Below are 19746 nucleotides of genomic sequence, written 5' to 3'. Positions count from 1 at the left end.
GTGGAAGTGTGGATTCATTCTGGAATGTCTGAAAGGGCCCAGAAGCTGGAGTGGAAAAGGACTGTGGAGTAAGAGGCAACCAGTCTTAGCTGACCTGGAGGAGCCTGCTGCTTCCGTAGTGCAGCTTTTCATCTTCAGTTCCTCAGTTCCACGTCGCTTGTAGAGCAAGAGGAGTCGAGGAGCATGTTCCTGTCACTGTGGCCTCGACAGGGATCCAGGCCTTGGTTTGGCATCTCACAACTGATTTTGCCCTCGACACTCTTCCTGCCAACGGCCCATGCACCCTAGAAAGGGTGTCCTGGTTGGAGGTAAAGGGGTGCCCCAGCCAGAAGTGGATAAGAGCTGGGGAGATGGCCTTGTAACTGGGCAGCAAAGCATAGACCTGGTTCCATCTTAATCATTTACTCTCTCTTGCAGACCAAACTCAACTTTCCCCCTCCTACTTACCCCCTTTCCTTTATTTTCCACCCTTTTTCTTGTCCCCCTCCCCTGGTTTCTTCCCCTCTTGCCTCGTTGGTTGGAATGATTGACAAAATTAGCAGATCTATTCATGTTACTTTTATTGTGCAGGTCTCAATAAATCCCCCGTGTCCGGGGTGCACCTTAATGAGCTAGTGAGCTGACAAATTTGTTTACTGTAACTGGAGGTGCCGGGTAATGAAATGCACTTGTGTCTGCAGCTCACTGCTAAACAAATACACAGTTTTCTGGGAGCCAGCCTTGCTGGTTGTTGCCTGAGGATGCATCCACATTCCCCAAGAGACTGAGGGGTGTGTGTGTGTGTGTGTGTGTGTGCGCGCACATGCACCCTACACGTATGTGTCTTGAAACATGTAATTAATTACACAACCATCCATGGCTTAGTTTTAAAACAAATTCAAATCAACTGTTCCAGCTCCTCCCTTTTCTGGTTATTCATTAAGAATTCTCTGCTTCCTGGACTAATGATAGGAAACCATAACATTCCCGCTTTCCCTTGTGAAAATGGAAGATTATATACATCCATGGGGGCCTTCCAAGATTCTAAGCAGATAAGGAAAAAGTGGTAGGGAGGGTTGGGCTAGGAGACTGAAACTGACAAGGCTGAAGTTGATGAGAAGGCTAAATGTTGCGGTTTTTAGCTCCTGGCTTGGTTTGGAAAGATGTAAGTAAGCACATGATTAAAAGTGCCCAGCAGTAAGTGACTATAAGCAGGAGACAAGCACCCATGCACAGGCTTTACAGCTAACTTGGTTTGAGGCAAACCTCCCAAGGTATGTTTCCTCAGCTTCCTCTACCTCTTCTGAAAAAGAGGCAGTGGGCAGTAAAGGAAACAGTGGGCCTTGTCCTCACTCTCTAGCAGCTGTCACTGCAGGGGTCAGCACGCTGACACTTCCTTGGGCGGGGCAGGCTGGGCCCTCACTGTGTTTGTAGCTTCCTTTGTGAAAAGTTCAGAAGCCTGTCCCAGTGGTCCTGCAACTTATGCCCAGAAGGGGAGCTCTTGGTTCTCCAGTAGTCCCTTGAAAAATCCCTAAGTGATGATGGCATGGGGGAGTCTAGAGGGGGGAGGGCATCTGTGCTGATATCATGGGCTGAGTGTTTGGTTCTTTTTTGTCTGCCTCCCATCCCTTCCCCCCAACACCTCTAGCCTTCCCATCTTCTTGAGATGTGGACAGAGCCTTCCTGCCTTTGGTGTGAGTCAGCCCCAGGCTGCTTCTCTATGTCTATCTTTCTCTCCTGCACAGTGAATGATGCATCTTGACCTCGTCTTTAACAGTGATGTGTGTATCTGAGGGCGGGGGAGGGATGGGGAAGAGGGAAAGGTGGCAGTTTCAGTGATGGTTTTGGTGTATGGTACTAGCTTCCCAGGGCTGGAGGTAGTGTCTTAGAAAAGAGAAATCTGGGAGTCAGAGGAAGTAGAAAGATAGTCTTGAAAGAGTTGGGAGGGAAATGGAAGAGAGATAGTTCAAGTGTAAATCAGGATTTTCACACACCCCTAAATCTCACATTTTCTTACTCTGGGGAGAAGAATCTGTGGGGTGGCAGGGGAAGCAGCTCTTCTTTTGTTGGGTGAGGTCAGGGGAGTTGGACGTGAGAAGATTATTTGTGGTCCAAGTGCTTGGACACACACACGCTCCGGCACATGCACATAGCAGTCACTGTTTGCTTGCCAAAAAAAGCTGGAGTATATTTAGATCCCTCTGCTCTTTTGATTAAGAAACTGCTTATATCTAGAGATAATAAGAGCCTTGCTCCATAATAAGAAAGTATAGCACCTGAACATCTCCAGCTGTGTACCCCTCTGGTCCTGTTCCTTCCTTTCTATTAAAGAGCTAATTGGTATGGAAATGGTACAGGTATAAACATGAGGGTTTTGTGTCTCATAATTTCAGACCCAGTCATCACCTGGGTGAAATAAATGCCTTGGATCTATGTTACCCCTCCTGCCTCCTGTTCTACTCTGGCCTTGGCTTTCTCCCCACCCGCCCCCCCCTTTTTTTTTGCTAAAATTAAACTTGTTTTAAATTGGGAGTCTGTGAGCCATACATGCTGTGCAGCCAACACTGGCTGTGCTGCCTGTGGGGGTGGAGGGCAGGGCTGGCATGGTCACCATCTCCAGACACAGAATTGCTGCAGAGGGGGCCCGAGCATTTGCACGTGCCCTGCCCACGTCACCTGGAACCACTCTTGATTCAACCTGGCACACCCATCCCCTCATCCTAGCCTTAACTCCCTTCAGCAGACATCCTTGGACTCCAGCCTGAGTGTGGGCCCCTTTCTTTCTTCAGAAGAGCGGAGGAAGTGCTCTTCTTTGACCTGGTAAATTATTTCTTTGGGCCGAGGCTAAGTCATGGATGTAAATTATTATTTACATTGAAATTTATAGATTAATAGAAAATGGTACTCATGATTTACGGACTCAGAAACGTTTTTGTCAGTTCCCTCATATAGCACTTTGTAGTCAGTGTTGGAAAGGGCAAGGAGTTATGCATGCTGTCTCCCAGGTGAAGAAAGGAGGCCAAGGGCAGCAGCTACCTAGGCAAGGGTCAGGAAGCCAGGAAGGGCTGCCCCTCTGGGCCAGAACCAGGGTCGTCTGACTATTCACTGTGTGATGTGGTAAACTGGACCTTCTATGGTCTGGGTCTTCGCTTCTGAGTAGCAGAGCTGACTGGGAGTCAGAACCGGGCAGTCCTTTCTAGCCTACAACACAGACATGAGGAGGCCTAAAGAGATCAGCTGCCTGCAGGTCACTTGGAATTACTCATTTCCAAGGAGAGTCTTCTTGGAAGCTCTTAGCAATGGCTGCATTTGGTCTTCGCTTTCCCTGGCTCTAGCTGTCTGTCTCTCTGTACCATGACTTCCCCCACCCCTGTGCCCTTTGTGATAGCCTCATAGCTCCTTATTCTTTAATGTATCAGGCAGTCACTGAGTGCCTGCTCTCTGCCAGGCCCTGTGCTCAATAAAGATAAAGAGAACAGTTCCTGCTTTAGAGGGCTTATGATCTAGTAGGCAGAGTTGAATGTCAAAAACAAATGCAACACAGGGTTTTACGTGCTGTAATCGTGAGAGCTCAGAGGAGGATGTTCTTGGCACTGAGCACTAATGGTGTAACGCAGCCAAGATGCCTTCTCTAGGGCCAGCTTCCTGGAAGAAGCAGCCTGGAGTCAATAAAACAGCTTGGGCTTGTGTACCGTGCAGGGCTGCCATGAGCAGTGGCCAGGTTGTCCTGCACAAGGTGCTTGGCTGAGGGGGCATGGAGGCTAGAATCCGGCCACTTTGCTCACTAGCGCAGTGCACCCAGATGAGGGGCTGTGTCTGTCCAGAGGAGGGGTGTGATTTTCTAACTCAGACAAAGGTGTCGTCTGGGCTGGCACTGGTTCTGCTAACCACTTTATAGCTATAAAGCTTTTACACATGATATCTTGTTTGATGCTTTCAGCAACCACAGGCAATATGGCAAAGGACAGGTATCCTGTGGCCCAGAGAAGTTCAGTGACTTGCCTAGGGTCACAAGGCAAGTAGGTGACAGAGCCAGGATATCTGTGCTTCATTCTCCCCCACTCATGTTATGCTGTCAGGCATGGAAGCGGGCAGAGTGTTCAGAGGCTGCTGGATCCCCTTGCCCTGCTGCACATCTCACTGCAACTAATGAATTGCTAATACAATTTTCTAGATGATTTTATTTTCATAGTCCCACATTTTAATGTGTTTCCAAAAGCTAGCATTTATTTGCTTAATCTCCCAGTGTAATAGAATCTACGCTGACTTATCATACATGCAGACAATCAGCTAGGCAGAAACTATAGCAAATTGTTTAATGGCTCAGATCTAGTCTTGAGATTTTTAACTTGTGTGCACCAATAGCTTTTCCTGTGCCTCATCCACTTCTCTCCTGCCCTTCCTTCTTTCTTTTTTTTTTTTAAGGTTTTATTTATTTTTAGAGAGAGGGGAAGGGAGGGAGAAAGAGAGGGAGAGAAACATCAATATATGGTTGCCTCTCATGTGGCCCTCACTGGGGACCTGGCCTGCAACCCAGGCATATGCCCTGACTGGGAATTGAACCAGCCACCCTTTAATTTATAGCCAGTGCTCAATCCACTGAGCTATACCAGCCAGGGCCCTTTTTTCTATTTAAAATCTTTTTCCATTCCCTCATCTGTTGGTGTTCAAACACATAAGAATAGGGAGTGTGGGTGTGGGGCCTCAGAGCACCCTTGCCTTTGTCTTTGAGACTGTGTCAGTGTCCTAGTGGCCAGAGAGAGAGCCCCTGATTGAGGCTTGTTGGAGGTCCCAGGAAGGGGAGAGAGACAATGGGAGGGACCTTGTTCCATTTTCTTTCTAGGTGGCAGCTATATCATCTTAAACCTGTCACCGAGGTGCAGATCTTGCTGTCTGGGACTTCAGGTGCAGGGTGCTTCCTGTCTCAGGCCCAGACCCCAGGTGCTGCCATACCACCTTCTTGGATTTCATTCTTTGACTCTTCCTGTCCTTGCAGCCCCTACCCTAGTCTGGTTCCCATGCTCCTCTAGTGGTAGCACAGAAGCCATCAGCTCTCTTTCTGCTTGCAGCCACTGACCCCACGCTGCCCCCAGGGTAATTGCCCCCACATACTGCTAGGATCATGTCAGCACCCTCATCCCTTTGTGGCACTGCATTGCCTATAGAATGAGGAGTAATCTGTCCCACTTGGCAATACAGCTGTCCATGATCTGACCCCCAATAACCTTCCCTGCTGATTTCTACCCTCAGGGCCTGTCCTCTGTCCCCCACCCCTGAAGTTTGCTTGCGGTGTTTCCTTAACTTGGCTCCTGTGTCCCATGTCCTAGTCCTCGCTTCTCAGTACTTCTCATTTTTCAAAGCCGTTGAGAAAAGTCTCTCAGAATCTGCTCCAAAGCCTCTTGAAATCATCCTGTCTTGCCCTCTGGTTGGTTGCTGACTTGATGTCTCCTAATAGTCTGGGACTCTGCTTCTCCAGTCAATCACAGCATATCCCTTGAACCTAGCACAGTGTCTACACTTGGTAATATTCGCTGAGTCAGCTGAATGGACCCGAAGTGGGTTCAGGCCATCCAGAGGATGGATGGCATAGGGGACAGCTTCCAGGGGCCGTGGGAAGGTTGAGGGGGCCAAGTGCCGCAGGAGTCTTAGTCTGTCCTGCCAGGTGGTACCGACCCTCAGAGCTCCTCTGGGCCTGGCTTTTTAGACTCAGGGTATTCTATGGGAATGCCTTTCATGTTCCCTCTGACCCAGGCTCCTTCCACCCTGGAAATTTCAGGGGATGTATGAGGAAAAACCTGGACATGCCTTATCCAGGAAGCCTGGTCCATCTTACCAATTTAGAGCAGCTGTTTGACATCTGGCTTAATCAGGGTTCTCTGTGGGGTGATGTTAGGGGCACAGAGGAGGCCAGTGCTGGGGGCCCTTGGAATGAAGCAGCCAGGGCTGCCGTGTCACAGAACATGTGGCAGATGGACTACACTCCTCGGTATGTTGGCCAGAATGGACTGGATTTGGGGGCCTCATTGTCAGCCATTGGTCTGCTTCTGCCTAGATAGACCACTCCCTTTGGTGTGCCCCTTGATCAAATGGAGCTGGGTTCCCCAACACCTCCCAGAGATCTTGCTGCCTGCCAGGGATTTGGAAGTCTGCAGAGAGCCTGCCTGGGATTCTGCTGCCAGTCTACTCCTCCAGCCCAGGTTCTCTAAGCATTGCTAGAGGGGGCCCTGGATGCACTGGAACTCCTGAACCTGCCGTGTTTGGAGCTGGTTTGCTTGTGATCTTACTTTGCTTTTGCAGGGGAAGCCCAGGCAGATGAGTGGCAGACTCAGAGGTAGACATGGGCCCAGCCTTGTGGTTTCTGACAGTAGACAGACATATGCATTTTTAGACCTCAACACTGCCTTTCTCACTGTGCGATCTTATGGAAGTTATTTAAGCTCTTTGCTTTCCCATTTGTAAAAAGAGGAATGAGAATGTCTGCCTTGGAGAGTAGCCAGTTTTACATGAGAGTACAGCACAGATAAAGCACCTAGCACAATGCCTATATCAGCTCCCTTCCCTTCTGCTCTCTGAGGCCAGGAACAAAACTGTGTCCTTTCTTGTACTGTCTCCTGCCCAGCCTTCCCTGGTCCAGGATGCAGGCAGCATAGATTGAGCATGGCTATAGGTGCCTAGTCTTCTGAGTGTCTACCCAGGTGGCTGTGAGGGCTGGAGGAATAGGGAGGAGTGAGAGGTCTTGCCTTCCCACTGATTCTTCCCAAAACCAGCCATGAATGGGACTGAGGTGAGGAGAACAGACCTCCCACTTGCTATCTCCATGGGTGGACCAGGGAGGCAGCAGGCAGGCTCTTCGTGCAGTCCTTCTCCTCACCCCACTCCCTCCCGGGAACTCTGATTCCACACTGAGCAGCCAGTGCTCTGCCCCTTCCCCCTCTCTGGGTTGGGTTGACAAATGCCCGGCCTGCCTACAGGTGATGCAGCCCAGATGCCAGCAAAGAGAGTTGAGCAGACGGGCTTCCTAGGGCGGCTGACATACTCTGGAAACTATCCAAAGCAGCAGGTGTAGGTGCTTCCTCACATGGTGCGGTACCCAGAAAGGCCAGGGCTCCAGAGCAGCGTTGGACAGCGGGCTAACAAACAGGAAAGGGCAGCCTGTCCTTGGAGGGTGCTGTGGGGTACCCACCCTATTGCCTGTGTTTCGGATCAGCACGGGCAATGACTGGACTGAATTAAACGAAAATCTCATGTTACCCAGCTTAAATTGTTTTGAAAATTGCCCTTTGGTCTTGGAATGAAACCCAAAACCCTTACTATGGTTTTAAGACCCTACACAACCTGGCCCTGTCTACTTCTTTGGCTTTCCCCTGCTCTCCCTGCCGCCCAAGCCGCACTGTTCTCTGTCTCACCCTCCAACCTGCCATGTTTCTCTCCTGCCTGAGTGTTTGCACAGCCACTGTCTCCTCTTGCAGGAATGCTTTCCTCCACTCACCCAGTGTGCTGGGTGACTTCTGTGATGAGAGCAGGGTCCTACTTGTAGAAGGTACTAAAATAATATGTGTTGATTGAATGGACCCTTAAGATGTGTGCTTTAATGAATGGAGAAGTGGGTAAAAGAATAGAACCTGATAGAAGTAGCATAAGGAGAGGACCCTCATCCAGGCTGCTAGGGTGTATATCCCAGCTCTGCTGCTTTGGAACTCCACAGAACTTTGGACAAGTTGCTCAGTCTCTGTGCCTGGATTTCCTTATCTGAAGGGTGAGGATGTAGAGTTAGTTACATTCAAACAATAGCTGGCAGATGTTATCTCCGTTATTGTTATTCCTCACAGAGGCCACACTGAAGGCCCGCCTCCTGCCCCAGACTCCAAAAAATCCCTCTGATATATGCCATTTTAGAGCCATGCCACTGACAGAGCACCCCATAACAATTGCCATCTCACATCTGTTTCTGTGGTGTGTTGGATGAATGCCCCTCTTTCTCCTACTAGACTTTAGGCTCCATAGTGCAGGAAGTGAGTTGACTCTGTCCACCACTGGATCACATACTAGGTGCTCCATCAGCATTGCATGTCTTGGGCGGCCTCCCGGTTTGCCCCTGAGCATGGGACCTCGGGGGCACTAGGCCTGGTGCCAGCTCTTGCTCCAGCCTGGATGGGTAAAGAGTGGCCCTGTGCTCCAGCTGCCTGAGTTCTCCCCATTCCTGTCTCCCACAGGCACAGACATGGCTGTCTTCTGTCTGCTGTGCGGGAAGCGTTTCCAGGCGCAGAGTGCGCTCCAGCAGCACATGGAGGTCCACGCGGGTGTGCGAAGCTATATCTGCAGCGAGTGCAACCGCACCTTCCCCAGCCACACTGCCCTCAAGCGCCACCTGCGCTCACACACAGGTAGGCCGGCCGGGTGACGGGTGGATCAGGGTCTCTGGGAACCAATATCTGGATTTACCTCCAAAAACAGGAGGTGCTGTGCACAATTAGCCTTCAGCCCTTCTTGCTCAAGGGTTAGGGTGGGTTGGAGGATTCCTCGTGCTAGTACATGCTGATAGTTCTCCCCATGTCACCGTGTGGAACTTGCGTGCCCCATTTCTCAGTGCTCAGCAGAGAGGAAACTCGTTAGAAACATGGTCTTGGGCTCCGCCTCAGAAACCCTGATACTGCATTTGGGGTGGGGTGCAAGACTCAACATTGTTCATAGATATTCCCAAAGAATTCTGAGGACAGTGGACCCAAATCTCATTTTGAGAAAAACCAACCTACTTGGTCTCAAATTCTCTCTGCCACACACCCCACCCTCTCCCTGGCCCCGTCCCACAGACCCACATTCCCGAGGTCAGCCTCCAGCTCTTAAGGAAGCATTGCAGAAGTGGTCCTAATTGCTTCACAATAGCAGAAGCACATTTTCTCTACTGGGGACTTAACCTTGTTTTGCAGAGTAAACAATGAGCTGTGAAATATCTTCATTTAGCCAGCTCCAGGTGATGGGGAGGAGAAGGGCTGTGAGTCAAGGAGGCTAGACCAGGTGCCACCACACCACCCTCTGGGTTTTGGGGATGGGACACTTGGTCTTTGAGGGCCAAGAGTCATTTCTTCCTTGTATCTGCCCCTCACCCCGCAGTAAGGGAATGGACGACTTAAATTCTGTCCTTGGTCTAAGACAAAAGTGGGTCCTTGTTGATGGTACATGGATAAAAGTTTACCCATTTCTGAGTCTGCATGCACCTCTGCTGTGTGTTCTCTCCTGGGTTTGGGGTGAGAGGCAGTGATGGGGTGGGGCCAGCAAGACAGACAGGCAGACTCTGTATCTGGGTTTGTGACAGGATGTATATGCATGTCTGTTAGAGAAGGCATAAAAAACTGGGTACAGACAGGAATGGGTGGGTGAGCACTTTTTCTCCTCATTCTTGAGTCTTGTCACAGCTCAGGGATTAAATAGGCAGGCGACACCTTTCATGGGTGGCTCTGCTGAACAAGGGAGGGGCTTTCTTTGCCATGGTCTCAGTGGGCCTGCCCTGCCAGCAGTGGGCATCCCCGCCAAGGAGCCTGTCTGAGCTCTGCCTTCTGGATGCCACTCTATTCGGGGGAGCATATTGTCTTAGCATCACCAATTCTGCTGAGAATAATTTAGAATTGCTGGCATAGGATGGGGGAGGTCCAAAGGGCAGGGCCTGACCAAAAGGACTAAGGAGGAAGGAATGCTGTTAAGAACTTCCTCTGCAATGCCTCATAAGCATCCCTTGAAGGTATATGAACCTTTCTGTCAACACCTCCCCCACTCTGTCCCCAAGTTCAGCCTTACCAAATGCCAGTCACCTTCATCAACTTCTGAGGACACTCTGAGTCAAATCTCCTGGCTTCATGGGACTTGAATGGTCCCAGCCCTGCTAAGCCTACTGAAGATATGCCCTGCTCTGCCCAGGCCACCTTCAAAGAGCTCAGCTATCAAAATGCCACATAATTCTGTGTCAGTCATGGCTCAGATCTGTGGGAAGGGAGACGTAGTTTGGGAGAAGCACTTGCTTAATCTAGGACACATGGAATGTGTGCCCTGCTGTGTGTACACACACACACCTATCGATTTCCACACCAGTGAGCCTTTGTACACACAAGCCCTATATGGCTGAGCACACCCCACACAATGCCTCATTAATATTCCGTTGTTCTTGGCCCATGTGCTGCTGGGGCCTGGTATTTAGCATGGGCAGCTGTGTTTGGTAAGTTAGTCCAGCCGTGCTCTTGGCATTGATGGATCCCTGACTCACACGGCTCATCGTATAATAAACTCTCAGCTGTGCTGCATGGAGGGGCATGAGTTGCTGATGGGGATGGAACTGGTGTGGGGAGGATGACACTGGGCCTGGCCCATACCAGGGAAACCACAAGGTAAGGACAGACCACTGTGGTCACAGGTGCACTGGGCAGGCCGGAGGGGGCTCTGAGTAGTCTCGTTTGTCCTGCACTTAATGTCAAGCTCATTAAAGAGGCTACAGAGTTAATCAACATACCACAAATTGGATTTTGAGTTCCAGAGCCAGTTTTGTGTGCATTATGGCAATGCTGACATGATTAGCTCTCCAGGTGAGGGTTTCAGACCATGTGCTTGCCATGTTTCCAAAGCTCTGTGTGCGCGCACATGTGTGCACATGTGTGCACATGTGTGTGTGTTTAAGTTTTTCCTTTTTTTCCCCCTGGGATGACTCTGGAGGTTTCCTATTTAACCTCATTTAACATGTGATCCACTTTGTAATTAAATTATAAAAATCTGATTAAACAAACCTCTCTGTCTTAACCCTTTGTTTTTTAAACTCAGGGCTCTCCCCACCCCCCAGAGAGGAAGGCACAGGCGCCAGTTGCTCCCAGCCAGGTGGCTTCGGATGTACATTTTAATTACCGGGTCTGGCTGAAGTCTCCATGGCCTTACTTACTTACTTACTTACTTTATTTATTTATTTATTTATTTATATCTTAATGAGGATACAGAATCCTTGATTAAAGTCGTAATCATTGCTGATTCAGTAAGGAGGGGGCACTGGATGTCAGACAGGCTGTGTGCTCAGCCGTCTACACAGAGAGTGGCATGCCGGCACAGGCATGCACACACCCACCTCATCAGCTAATTAAGACCAGGGTCTGCATGGGCCTCTCCTCCCCTTGGGTTGGGTGGGGCTGGCGGCTGGGGCAGGCAGTCTGCACAGCCCTGGCAGTGAGAGCACAGGCAGGTGCTGAGAACCCCAGATCTGCATGTAAGGGACTCAGTGCATGTAGCTCAGCCAGGGCAGTGCCCCACAGACTGGTGAGAGGTGGCTCTGCTCTCTGAGCTTTTTCCTATCTGACTTCTCAGTGGAATTGCTTCTCCCCACCCCTGTATGCCCGCGGTGCTTCTTGCAAATCTTTCACCCATGAGAGAGCCCGCCAGTGGGCAGACCCCAGAATCCACTCCCCACAGAGCCTTAAAAACCCTTCAGAGCCATCAGAAGAGATGAGAATTTATGTGGGTGCAGGGGCCTGCATTCAAGAGGGGGGAGCTGGGGATAGCGACCTGAGAGAAGAGACTAAAATATCATTTTAAAGAGGAAGTGAAGGCACAGGCATGCGAGTCTATAACGAGGAGGACAATTTATGCCCAGGCACGAGCGCAGTTTGACATGGGGATAATGAAAAAACGTAGGTCATTGTGGATGACTTAAACCTTCAGCAGCTGAAGAAAATGTATGAAATGCAGAGGACATTACACGGTTGGCAGCCCCGCACATCTGCAGGGGGACAAGTGAAATACAGTGGGCCATTCTTTACCATAAACTGTGGTTGTTGGAGATGCAGCCCAGAGAAATTGTAATTACAGTGACAAGACGAATCAGCGATATTTAAATATTCATGAACAAAGTCTAGGGTGATCAATCTATCTTTATTGTCTGTGCCTTCACTCCTCTAATAAATAAGTAGCTGAAGTCTTCACCTTTTATCCCGCAAAGCCCCCACTTTGGGTACAAAACGAAAAAAGGTTAATGCCCACACCCGAACCCAAGTGCTCACCTTCCAGGGACATTGGGACACACAGCAAGGAGGCCGAAGCACACAGCTTCCAGGCCGAGGAAAGGCAGTTCTCCCCGAGCCTCACATGTCCAACACCCCCGAGTGTCTGCTCTGGGTTGTCCTTGTGTTTCACGCTGAGGCTGCAGGGATGCACGGAGCTCCCTTTTTATCCTTGAGGTGCTTCCATTTAGAAACACGGGGGCATGACAGTGGACACAGTACAGCATGTCAGTTAGCAATCGGAGACGTTTCCAGTGTCCAGGCTCCGGAACCAGACCAGACTCGGCTACTTGCTTGCTATTTAACCTTGGAGACTATGTTTAAGCATCTCTAAGCATCTGATTTTTCTCATCAGTAAAATGAGAATAATAGCAATATGTTTCTTGTAATATTGTTGCAGTGATTACATGATATGATCCATGTGAAGTTCTTAGTACAGTAGGGAGCACTCAGCAAAGATGTGGGCCATTTTAATTAGAAAGTGTCATAAAAATTATGCTACTACTGCTAAAAGAACAAAATGCTGGACTTTTTTTTCCTCATTGGGGACAGAGAAGAAAGTGTAACTCATTTTGCCTGAGGAGCTAAAGAGAGGCTTCCAAATGGGGTGATTTTTGAGCTGGGTCTTGAAGGATGACTAGGAGTTTGCTGGGGAGAGACAGAGAAATCAGGCAGAGAGAACAGCTGTGTAAAACTGGAAGAGGAAAAGAGCAGAAAGCATTTGGGGAATAATGTCCTCATCATTCCCCAAATTGGAGGGACTTTTTAAAATTAGGTTTGTCAGGCCAGAGTGGTTTGTCATACCACTCTGACCAGAAGGAAGAAAGAGAGGTCATCAGAAGCAGAGAGGTGAGGTATGAGAGCCCCCAGGTCTGCTCTCCCTTGTGGGAGCCTGCTTTCTGGGGACTGCTGTTCATCGCTAAACCAAATGGGCTTTCTTTTCCTGAGACTGGCCCATGACCCATGGATGACCGCTGGGCCACAGGAAGGTGTGGACATGTGTGAACACGTACTCCCTGTTTATGTTGGGGAGCTGGCAGAGGCTGGGCATCCTTGTGTCATTTTTACAGGTGGTGAATGCAGGCAGTCTCATCCTCCTGGTCTCCCCTAAAGTGGGAGCAGAGGATAAGCAAGGGTGTGAACAAGTCCCTTGTCTTTACAGGCGACCACCCATATGAGTGTGAGTTCTGTGGCAGCTGCTTCCGGGATGAGAGCACACTCAAGAGCCACAAACGCATTCACACGGGCGAGAAACCCTACGAATGCAATGGCTGTGGCAAGAAGTTCAGCCTGAAGCACCAGCTGGAGACACACTATAGGGTGCATACAGGTACTGGGGGCCAGAGATGACACCTGAGCTGGGTCTGGAACCTGCGTGGGGGTGGGGTGGGGGACAGATGGTTTCCCAGAGAAGCCCAGGTCTGAACCAAAGAGCAGAACAGGTTCTGTTAAGGCTTTGTATGTTGACCCGAGTGCCACTCACCCCTTGCAAGGCTGAGGCAGACCTTGCTAATCATTCAAGGCACCCTTTCTGTGAACCCAGACTAGTCCCCCACACAGCTATGCCAATAGTTCACAGATCATGCAAGATCATGTCTATTTGTGAATCCTGAATTAGGTTTCCTCAATTAGCTGAAAGTGAAGGTCAGGATAATACTTTACTTGATGGTTACAACAAGAATTAGAGGGCATTGAGTTAGGTTATGACGAGGGTTACAGTTAGGTTCTGAGATCAGAGGAGCAGATATATTTAATAAACCTTGTATGTGTATAATGTTTTACCATTTCAGTGGGACTTCACATTCCTTTTTACATTAAAGGAATGTGAGCTACTGTCCTCCCGGGGGTCTGAGGATAGAACAAGTGGAAGTGGTCCCCTTACATCCAGAACTGCCAGAGTGAATGCCAGAGCTGGACTGCACCTGCTTGTGGAAGTCAATTTTGCACATCTCTTCCCAACTGCAAGTTCAGTGGCATCACCTTGGTTTCTTAACATTGGCCATGGTGGGCATAGTCACAACATGGCCATGGGCAAATGCTATAAATCCAGGCTTTGGGGGGAACCAGTTGTTACACCCTTTATCACCAGTACACCACTGGTTGGGGGAAGGTAGATATTCAGAAGGAGTTCCTCTGAGGATAAGAGGCAGTGGAATCTGGCAAACTAGGAAGGCCCCCTGGATGAGGGGAGACAGCTGTGCTTTGAGAGGAGAGGAGAGGGGACCTCTGTGGGAGGGTCAGAGTGGGCAGAGGGAACAGTAAGCAGAGGCTACGTGTTGTCATAACTCTGCTTTCTTGCATCAGCTGCAAGGAGGGGATGGAGTGCTCATTGCTGACCACTAGAGTGATCCAGAGGATTCCCCAGAGCCCCGGGGCTTCCTTAGCCCCTTGTCGGGTATATGACCTGGCAGGTGGATCATTAAATGCATTGGCAGTGACTATTGTAAATAGCAGGTCAATAGTTAGATCACTTTGGCTGTTCATTACTTCATTATTTGCTGGGCCTCTGCATGGAGGAGTATTGATAGCGAGATGGCTGGCCAGTTAATTACTGTATTGAAACAAGGCTCCCTCACGCACTCTGCTCAGCTCCAGGGGACTCTGACAGAGGGGCAGTTGGGTAACAGCTAGTCCGTGGCTGTGCCTGCCCAGGCTTCCTGTCCCTCCTCCATTTTAACCCCAGAGGGACAGTGGGGTCCAGTACCTCATGTGACGACTAGCAAGCCCCAGATGCAGCCTGTTTGAAGGATGGGGTTACCTCAGTTTCACCCCATCTGTACTCCCCACTATCTGTAGCCCTGTTCTCCTAGAAAGGACTGCTGAAGAGCCATCCCCAAGGAAGTTGCGGGCCTCCAGTGCCCTTTCTAGACCTCCATTTCCCTCCTTTGGAGAGGAGGGATCTGTGCTTCTGGGAGAGTGAAGAAGAAGGCCAGGGGCTAGAACTGTGCTACAAACCTGCAGCCACCAGCTATATGTGGCATTTAAATTAGTTACAGCAAAATCATATGAAAAGTGTAGTTCCCAGTCACACTAGCCATAGTTCAGGGCACTCAACTGCCACATGGACTAGCGGCTACCCTCTGGGGTGATGGCATCTACCATGTGGAAAGTGCCGCACTACAGGTACAATCTCTGGCAAGCCCACAGGTGGACTGAGGTCCCAGAGTGTCCCTGTGAAGGCCCTCACAGCCTCTCCCTCTGTCCTCCTTCCACAGGCGAGAAGCCCTTTGAGTGTAAGCTGTGCCACCAGCGGTCCCGGGACTACTCGGCCATGATCAAGCACCTGAGGACGCACAACGGCGCCTCACCCTACCAGTGCACCATCTGCACAGAGTACTGCCCCAGCCTCTCCTCCATGCAGAAGCACATGAAAGGCCACAAGCCTGAGGAGATCCCACCTGACTGGAGGATAGAGAAGACTTACCTCTACCTGTGCTACGTGTGAAGCCAGGCCAGGCGGGGGCAGAGAAGTGGGAGTGAGAAGAGAAGAGTTAGAGCAGGATGAAGTCAAGGAAGGATTGTGCACAAAAACAAAACAAATAAAAAAACAACAAAAAAACACATACATACATATGGATAAGAGAAAAAGAAGAAAAAGGAAACCTGATAGGTGTCTAGCCTTGGATTCTCTGGGGCTCCAGGTGACTTGGAAACCTGGCCACAGCCCCTTTCAGGGGCCTCCATCCTCCTCTTCTGGCTGGGGGGTGACCTGGTTTTTTTGAATGGGGTGGAGGTGGTTTTGTTCAGCTCAGACGGTGGTATGTGTCTCTCTTCCCCCTACCCAGACCCTCTTTTTACATCCAGAAATGGAGGCTAGGGAGAAGGTGAAGGGCGTTCTGGTCAGAGCCAGACAGTTTCTGTCTGCCATCCTCTGACTCTCAGAAGGAGGCTGGGGGTGGAAGCAGGGACCTGCAGAGGGCGGGGCCAGGCAGACACTCAGAGTGGCAGCCCTCATGGGCTGGGGGTGCATTGGAGTGGGAAGGGCTCTTCCCTTCCCATCACTCTGTTCACCTATTGTGTTCCTCTGCTCTTCCCCATCTGCATGTCCCCTCAAGGTCTTCAGGAGCCTCACGGTTCCAGCCCCTCCCCCAGCTCTTTGTCCCTGTCTCCCCTTGACCCCTGTCCTCCAAGTCCAGGGAGTGCCCAGCCCCCATGGATGAGGCAGGGCCTCCCTCCTCCTCCAGCTCCATAGTCAGGAAGCTGTGTCTGACCCCAGAGTCCCACTCCCACCCTTAGCTTCTGAGAACACAGAACAGATAGAATAGCCCACCCTTGGAAAGCCCTGTCCTGAGCGAGATTTCCTGCCAAGATGCTTTTGCTTTCCACATGGAAAAACCTAACTAAATATATGCGGTCCCACCACACAGACAGACACGAATCCCCAGCACCCTGAGCTCAGTCCCTAGGAGGAGGAATCCATGAAAGGGTTCGTTGTCCAAGTGGAGGACAGGGATGTCCTTCTCCAGAAGTGCCCTCCACCTGGAGAAGGGAACACCTGCCCAGGAGTCAGGGTCAAGGTACCGGCCAAGGGAGGGCTCTGCAGAGTCATTCTGGGGTCCCTTAGAACCACCCAGACCTGGTGAGCACAGTGGAAAACCCAGGTGGACAAGGTGGCCCAGAATTCCTGGCTCATAGTGCACTCCCCCCACTTCCACAGGGAGGAAGAAGAGGAAGAGTTGTTGAAAGCGCTTTGGCCTTGTGTTCTTTTCTGTGTCCTCAGTTCCCCTGTTAGCACATTGTACTTGAATTACCTCAGTTTTTTGTGACCTCATGAGCTTTTGTAACCCCTTTATCCCTTTTTTGGTTAGGGGTTGGAGGGATGGGGAGGGTGTTCTTTTCTGTTACTTGTGTAAATTAATAGTTGGTTTAATACCCATCAGCTGGCCAAGGCCCCCCATGCCGGAGCACTGGAAGGAGCTGTACTCAAGGAAGGACCGAGGACCGAGTGCTCCGGATGTGCATGTGGGGCTGGGTCACAAAAGCAGCGGTTGGGGGAGGGGTGGTGTACCAGGGGTCTCTGGAGTCCCTGTTGGCTCTGCCCAGGCATGAACTCCTCGTGCCCAGCATCAGTTCAGCCTGCGACACTCTGGACAAGACCCCCTTTCTGACAATTTGCTGGGTCATTCAGGTCTGGGGGCCTGTGTTGCTCACATCCTTGTGCTTATGTGGCCCTGCCTCTGTGTGCATTATCATTACCAAAATTAGTCTGTTTTCCTGGCTGCTGCGTGCTGTGCCAGTCTTGGTTTTGTTGCGTTGGGGTCGGGGTGTTGTTTTTCTGAAAGCTACCTCTTACGTTTGTCCAGTTCTTTTGTCCCCTTTCTGCCTCTGGCTCTGCTGCTCTGCTCCCCTTCTCCCCAGTCTCCCCACCCTGATTTTGGGAAAGCACATTTGCAATATTTGTGTTCACTGTGGGAGGGGCCCTCATTTCATCTCATGCTTTATTTGTAAAAGTTTTTTTTTTTTCTTTCCTTTCTCTCTCTGAGAAAGTTGTGGCTGCGTTATCTTAGGTTTTAAGAAAGTGGTTTAGGGAAGTGGTTTGGGGAGAAGGGTTGTGAGGAACATAGGGAAGTCGGAGGGACGGGTGCTGCTGTGACCACCCCCCTCCCCCGTCCCTCAGCACCACCCGTCCTGCCTCCCCTGCAATCTTGCCCACCAAATCTGAAGGCCTTAAACATTGTGTTGGGGGTGTATTAACTGGGGGGGAACTGTGTCACTAGACTGTTGATTGGGGATGATAAAGTAGGGAGGATGCTATTTTGCGATTGTAATAATGACTTAGTGCTTTGGAAAGAAAAAACAGTTAAACTTGAAATATTGTGACTAGAGCAGTTGTTGTGTCTATAATGTGAAAAGAGTGAAATCTTTGGGGGAGGAGCCATCTGTAAGAAATCATTATGCACTATTGCTTCCTCCCCCAACCTGGGAAGAAAGGAGGACTGCCTGGCCCTCAGGGGATCTGTAAATCCCAGAAAACAGTACTTTAACAGCAAGATGTCATTCAGCTTTGGTGGGGAAGGGGAAAAAATCAAACTATTCCATAGACCTAGCTGACACCTCGCCCTGTTCCCCGACCCTTTCCCATGCAGGCTGGGTCTCCTCCCCTGTTCATAAAAGCTGAGAGGGTTGAGCTAATCTAAAAATTGTACTATTTTTGTAACGTTTGTTAGTTCCTGTGTCAGTTCTGCAGGACCTTGCCCTTTCCTTTTGTAATGTGAATAGGAAAAAAAAAAAAAAGACAAAAAAATCCCTACCACCACCACCAAAAAGATATCCCTTTGTGTGTATGTGTGCGTGTGTGCTATTTGTGCGAGGTCGTGTGTTGAATCACGCAGTATTGTTGTAGTCGGCTGTTGCAGCATTGGATGGTACTAAGTCAGCGCCTGTCTGTCCCCACTGTCCCTGAGGAAACCCTGACAGGGAGGCAGGAGAGAGGGGCAGGACGCACGGTTTCTGGAGGACACTGGGTGGGAGACTTCTCTGTCTGTGTTTGCTTCATTCCCCCCAGCGCCCCCATGAAGACTCGGACACCCCAGACAGAGTCCGACATGCCTCTTTTTTAGCTTCCCATTCACAAATGCAATTCCCACCTTGCCAAGGCTTTCTTGGCCAGCCTAATGGCCAAGGTGAGAGTCGAAAGTTATCTGGAGGCTTTAGATGTATCCGGATAAAGGGGGCTGAGGAGGCTAGGAGGGTAGAGGCTTCTCCCCCCGAAAGTGAGATCTGAGTGGTTTTACTCCCCTCTTCTTTCTGCCAACTGCTGACAACCCTACTCACTGCTGCCTTATCCAGCATCTAAAAATGTCTCCAGTCCATGTCTCTTGATGCTTTTGGTGACATTTACCCCTTACTAATGTGCTTTTCCCCTCTTCACTCCTTCACTCATTCAAAGCATTAAAATCCTATGTGTGTATATAGGATAGACAGATATATATATATATACATATATATATAGTGAGATATATATATATATATAGCAAGAGAGAGATATAAGATAGTAAGTATCAGTGCTGCTTTGGAGGAGGCCACAGATATGAGGAAGGGGTGCAGGGGTGGGTAGGGGAGGCTGGGAGACCCCGTGATTCAGTACAATCCAGGGATACAATGTGGGCTTGTTTAATCTTTGTGCCTGAACAGTTTTCCATGTTTAGGGGGAAAAAATTCTGCTGCAGTTTTTCGCAAGTGTATGGTACCCTTCAGGATGCTATTGGTACAGCCAGCTGCCAGGTGTTGAGGCCTGGGAGGGAGAAGGCCCTTTGGGTTACCTCCTTCCAGGGGAGTGAGCGGTGATGGGGGTGGTCTCTGGACTCCATCTGTGAGGCATGGCAGGGGGCGGATTTGTGACCAGTTCCTTGCAAGCCCAGTAAGAGTGAAAACTGGGGCACAGGATGTAAGACAGAAAAGCAGGAAAAGATCAGACTGTTGGTTCATTTTTCCTGGGCCTATGTTACATTTTTTTTTTTCTCTCCTCCCATCTTGCTTCCTCCTTCCTGGAGCTTCATGGCAGCACTTACCTGGATATTTCAGCAGGAGGTAAAAAAGCCAGCCCAGCCCTTCACAGTGAAACTGATGGGTGGAGGAAAAAGGCAGAGCTGGCCCGGAGAGGAGTGGGAGACAGACCAGGGAGGTTGGGGTATCATGGGGAGGGTAGGGAAAGAGGCGTACAGGCCTGAGAGCCAGCAGCCCTGCCTCCCTGAGTCCTTGGTGTCCCACTTGTAGACAGGGTACCTGCCTCCTGGTGTGT

General features: G+C 50.2%; 1 protein-coding gene across 2 annotated transcripts in view; it reads left to right on the top strand.

Annotated features, from left to right (window-relative positions):
- ZBTB16 (zinc finger and BTB domain containing 16) overlaps window positions 1-19163 on the top strand; it is a 190936-nt gene extending 171773 nt beyond the window's left edge. Inside the window, exons 5-7 of one of the 2 annotated variants that reach the window (XM_028514285.2) lie at window positions 8193-8363; window positions 13168-13335; window positions 15221-19163. In XM_028514285.2, the coding sequence (XP_028370086.1) occupies window positions 8193-8363; window positions 13168-13335; window positions 15221-15450 (569 nt within the window). In that variant the 3' untranslated portion in view covers window positions 15451-19163. The remainder of the gene's footprint in view (window positions 1-8192; window positions 8364-13167; window positions 13336-15220) is intronic. The other variant, XM_036028537.1, reaches the window with a different exon arrangement.
- Window positions 19164-19746: the final 583 nt, after the last annotated feature.

The sequence above is a fragment of the Phyllostomus discolor genome, chromosome 6, assembly GCF_004126475.2.
Source record: "Phyllostomus discolor isolate MPI-MPIP mPhyDis1 chromosome 6, mPhyDis1.pri.v3, whole genome shotgun sequence".
Classification (NCBI taxonomy): Eukaryota; Metazoa; Chordata; class Mammalia; order Chiroptera; family Phyllostomidae; genus Phyllostomus; species Phyllostomus discolor.
This window is presented reverse-complemented; position numbering and strand designations above follow the sequence as displayed.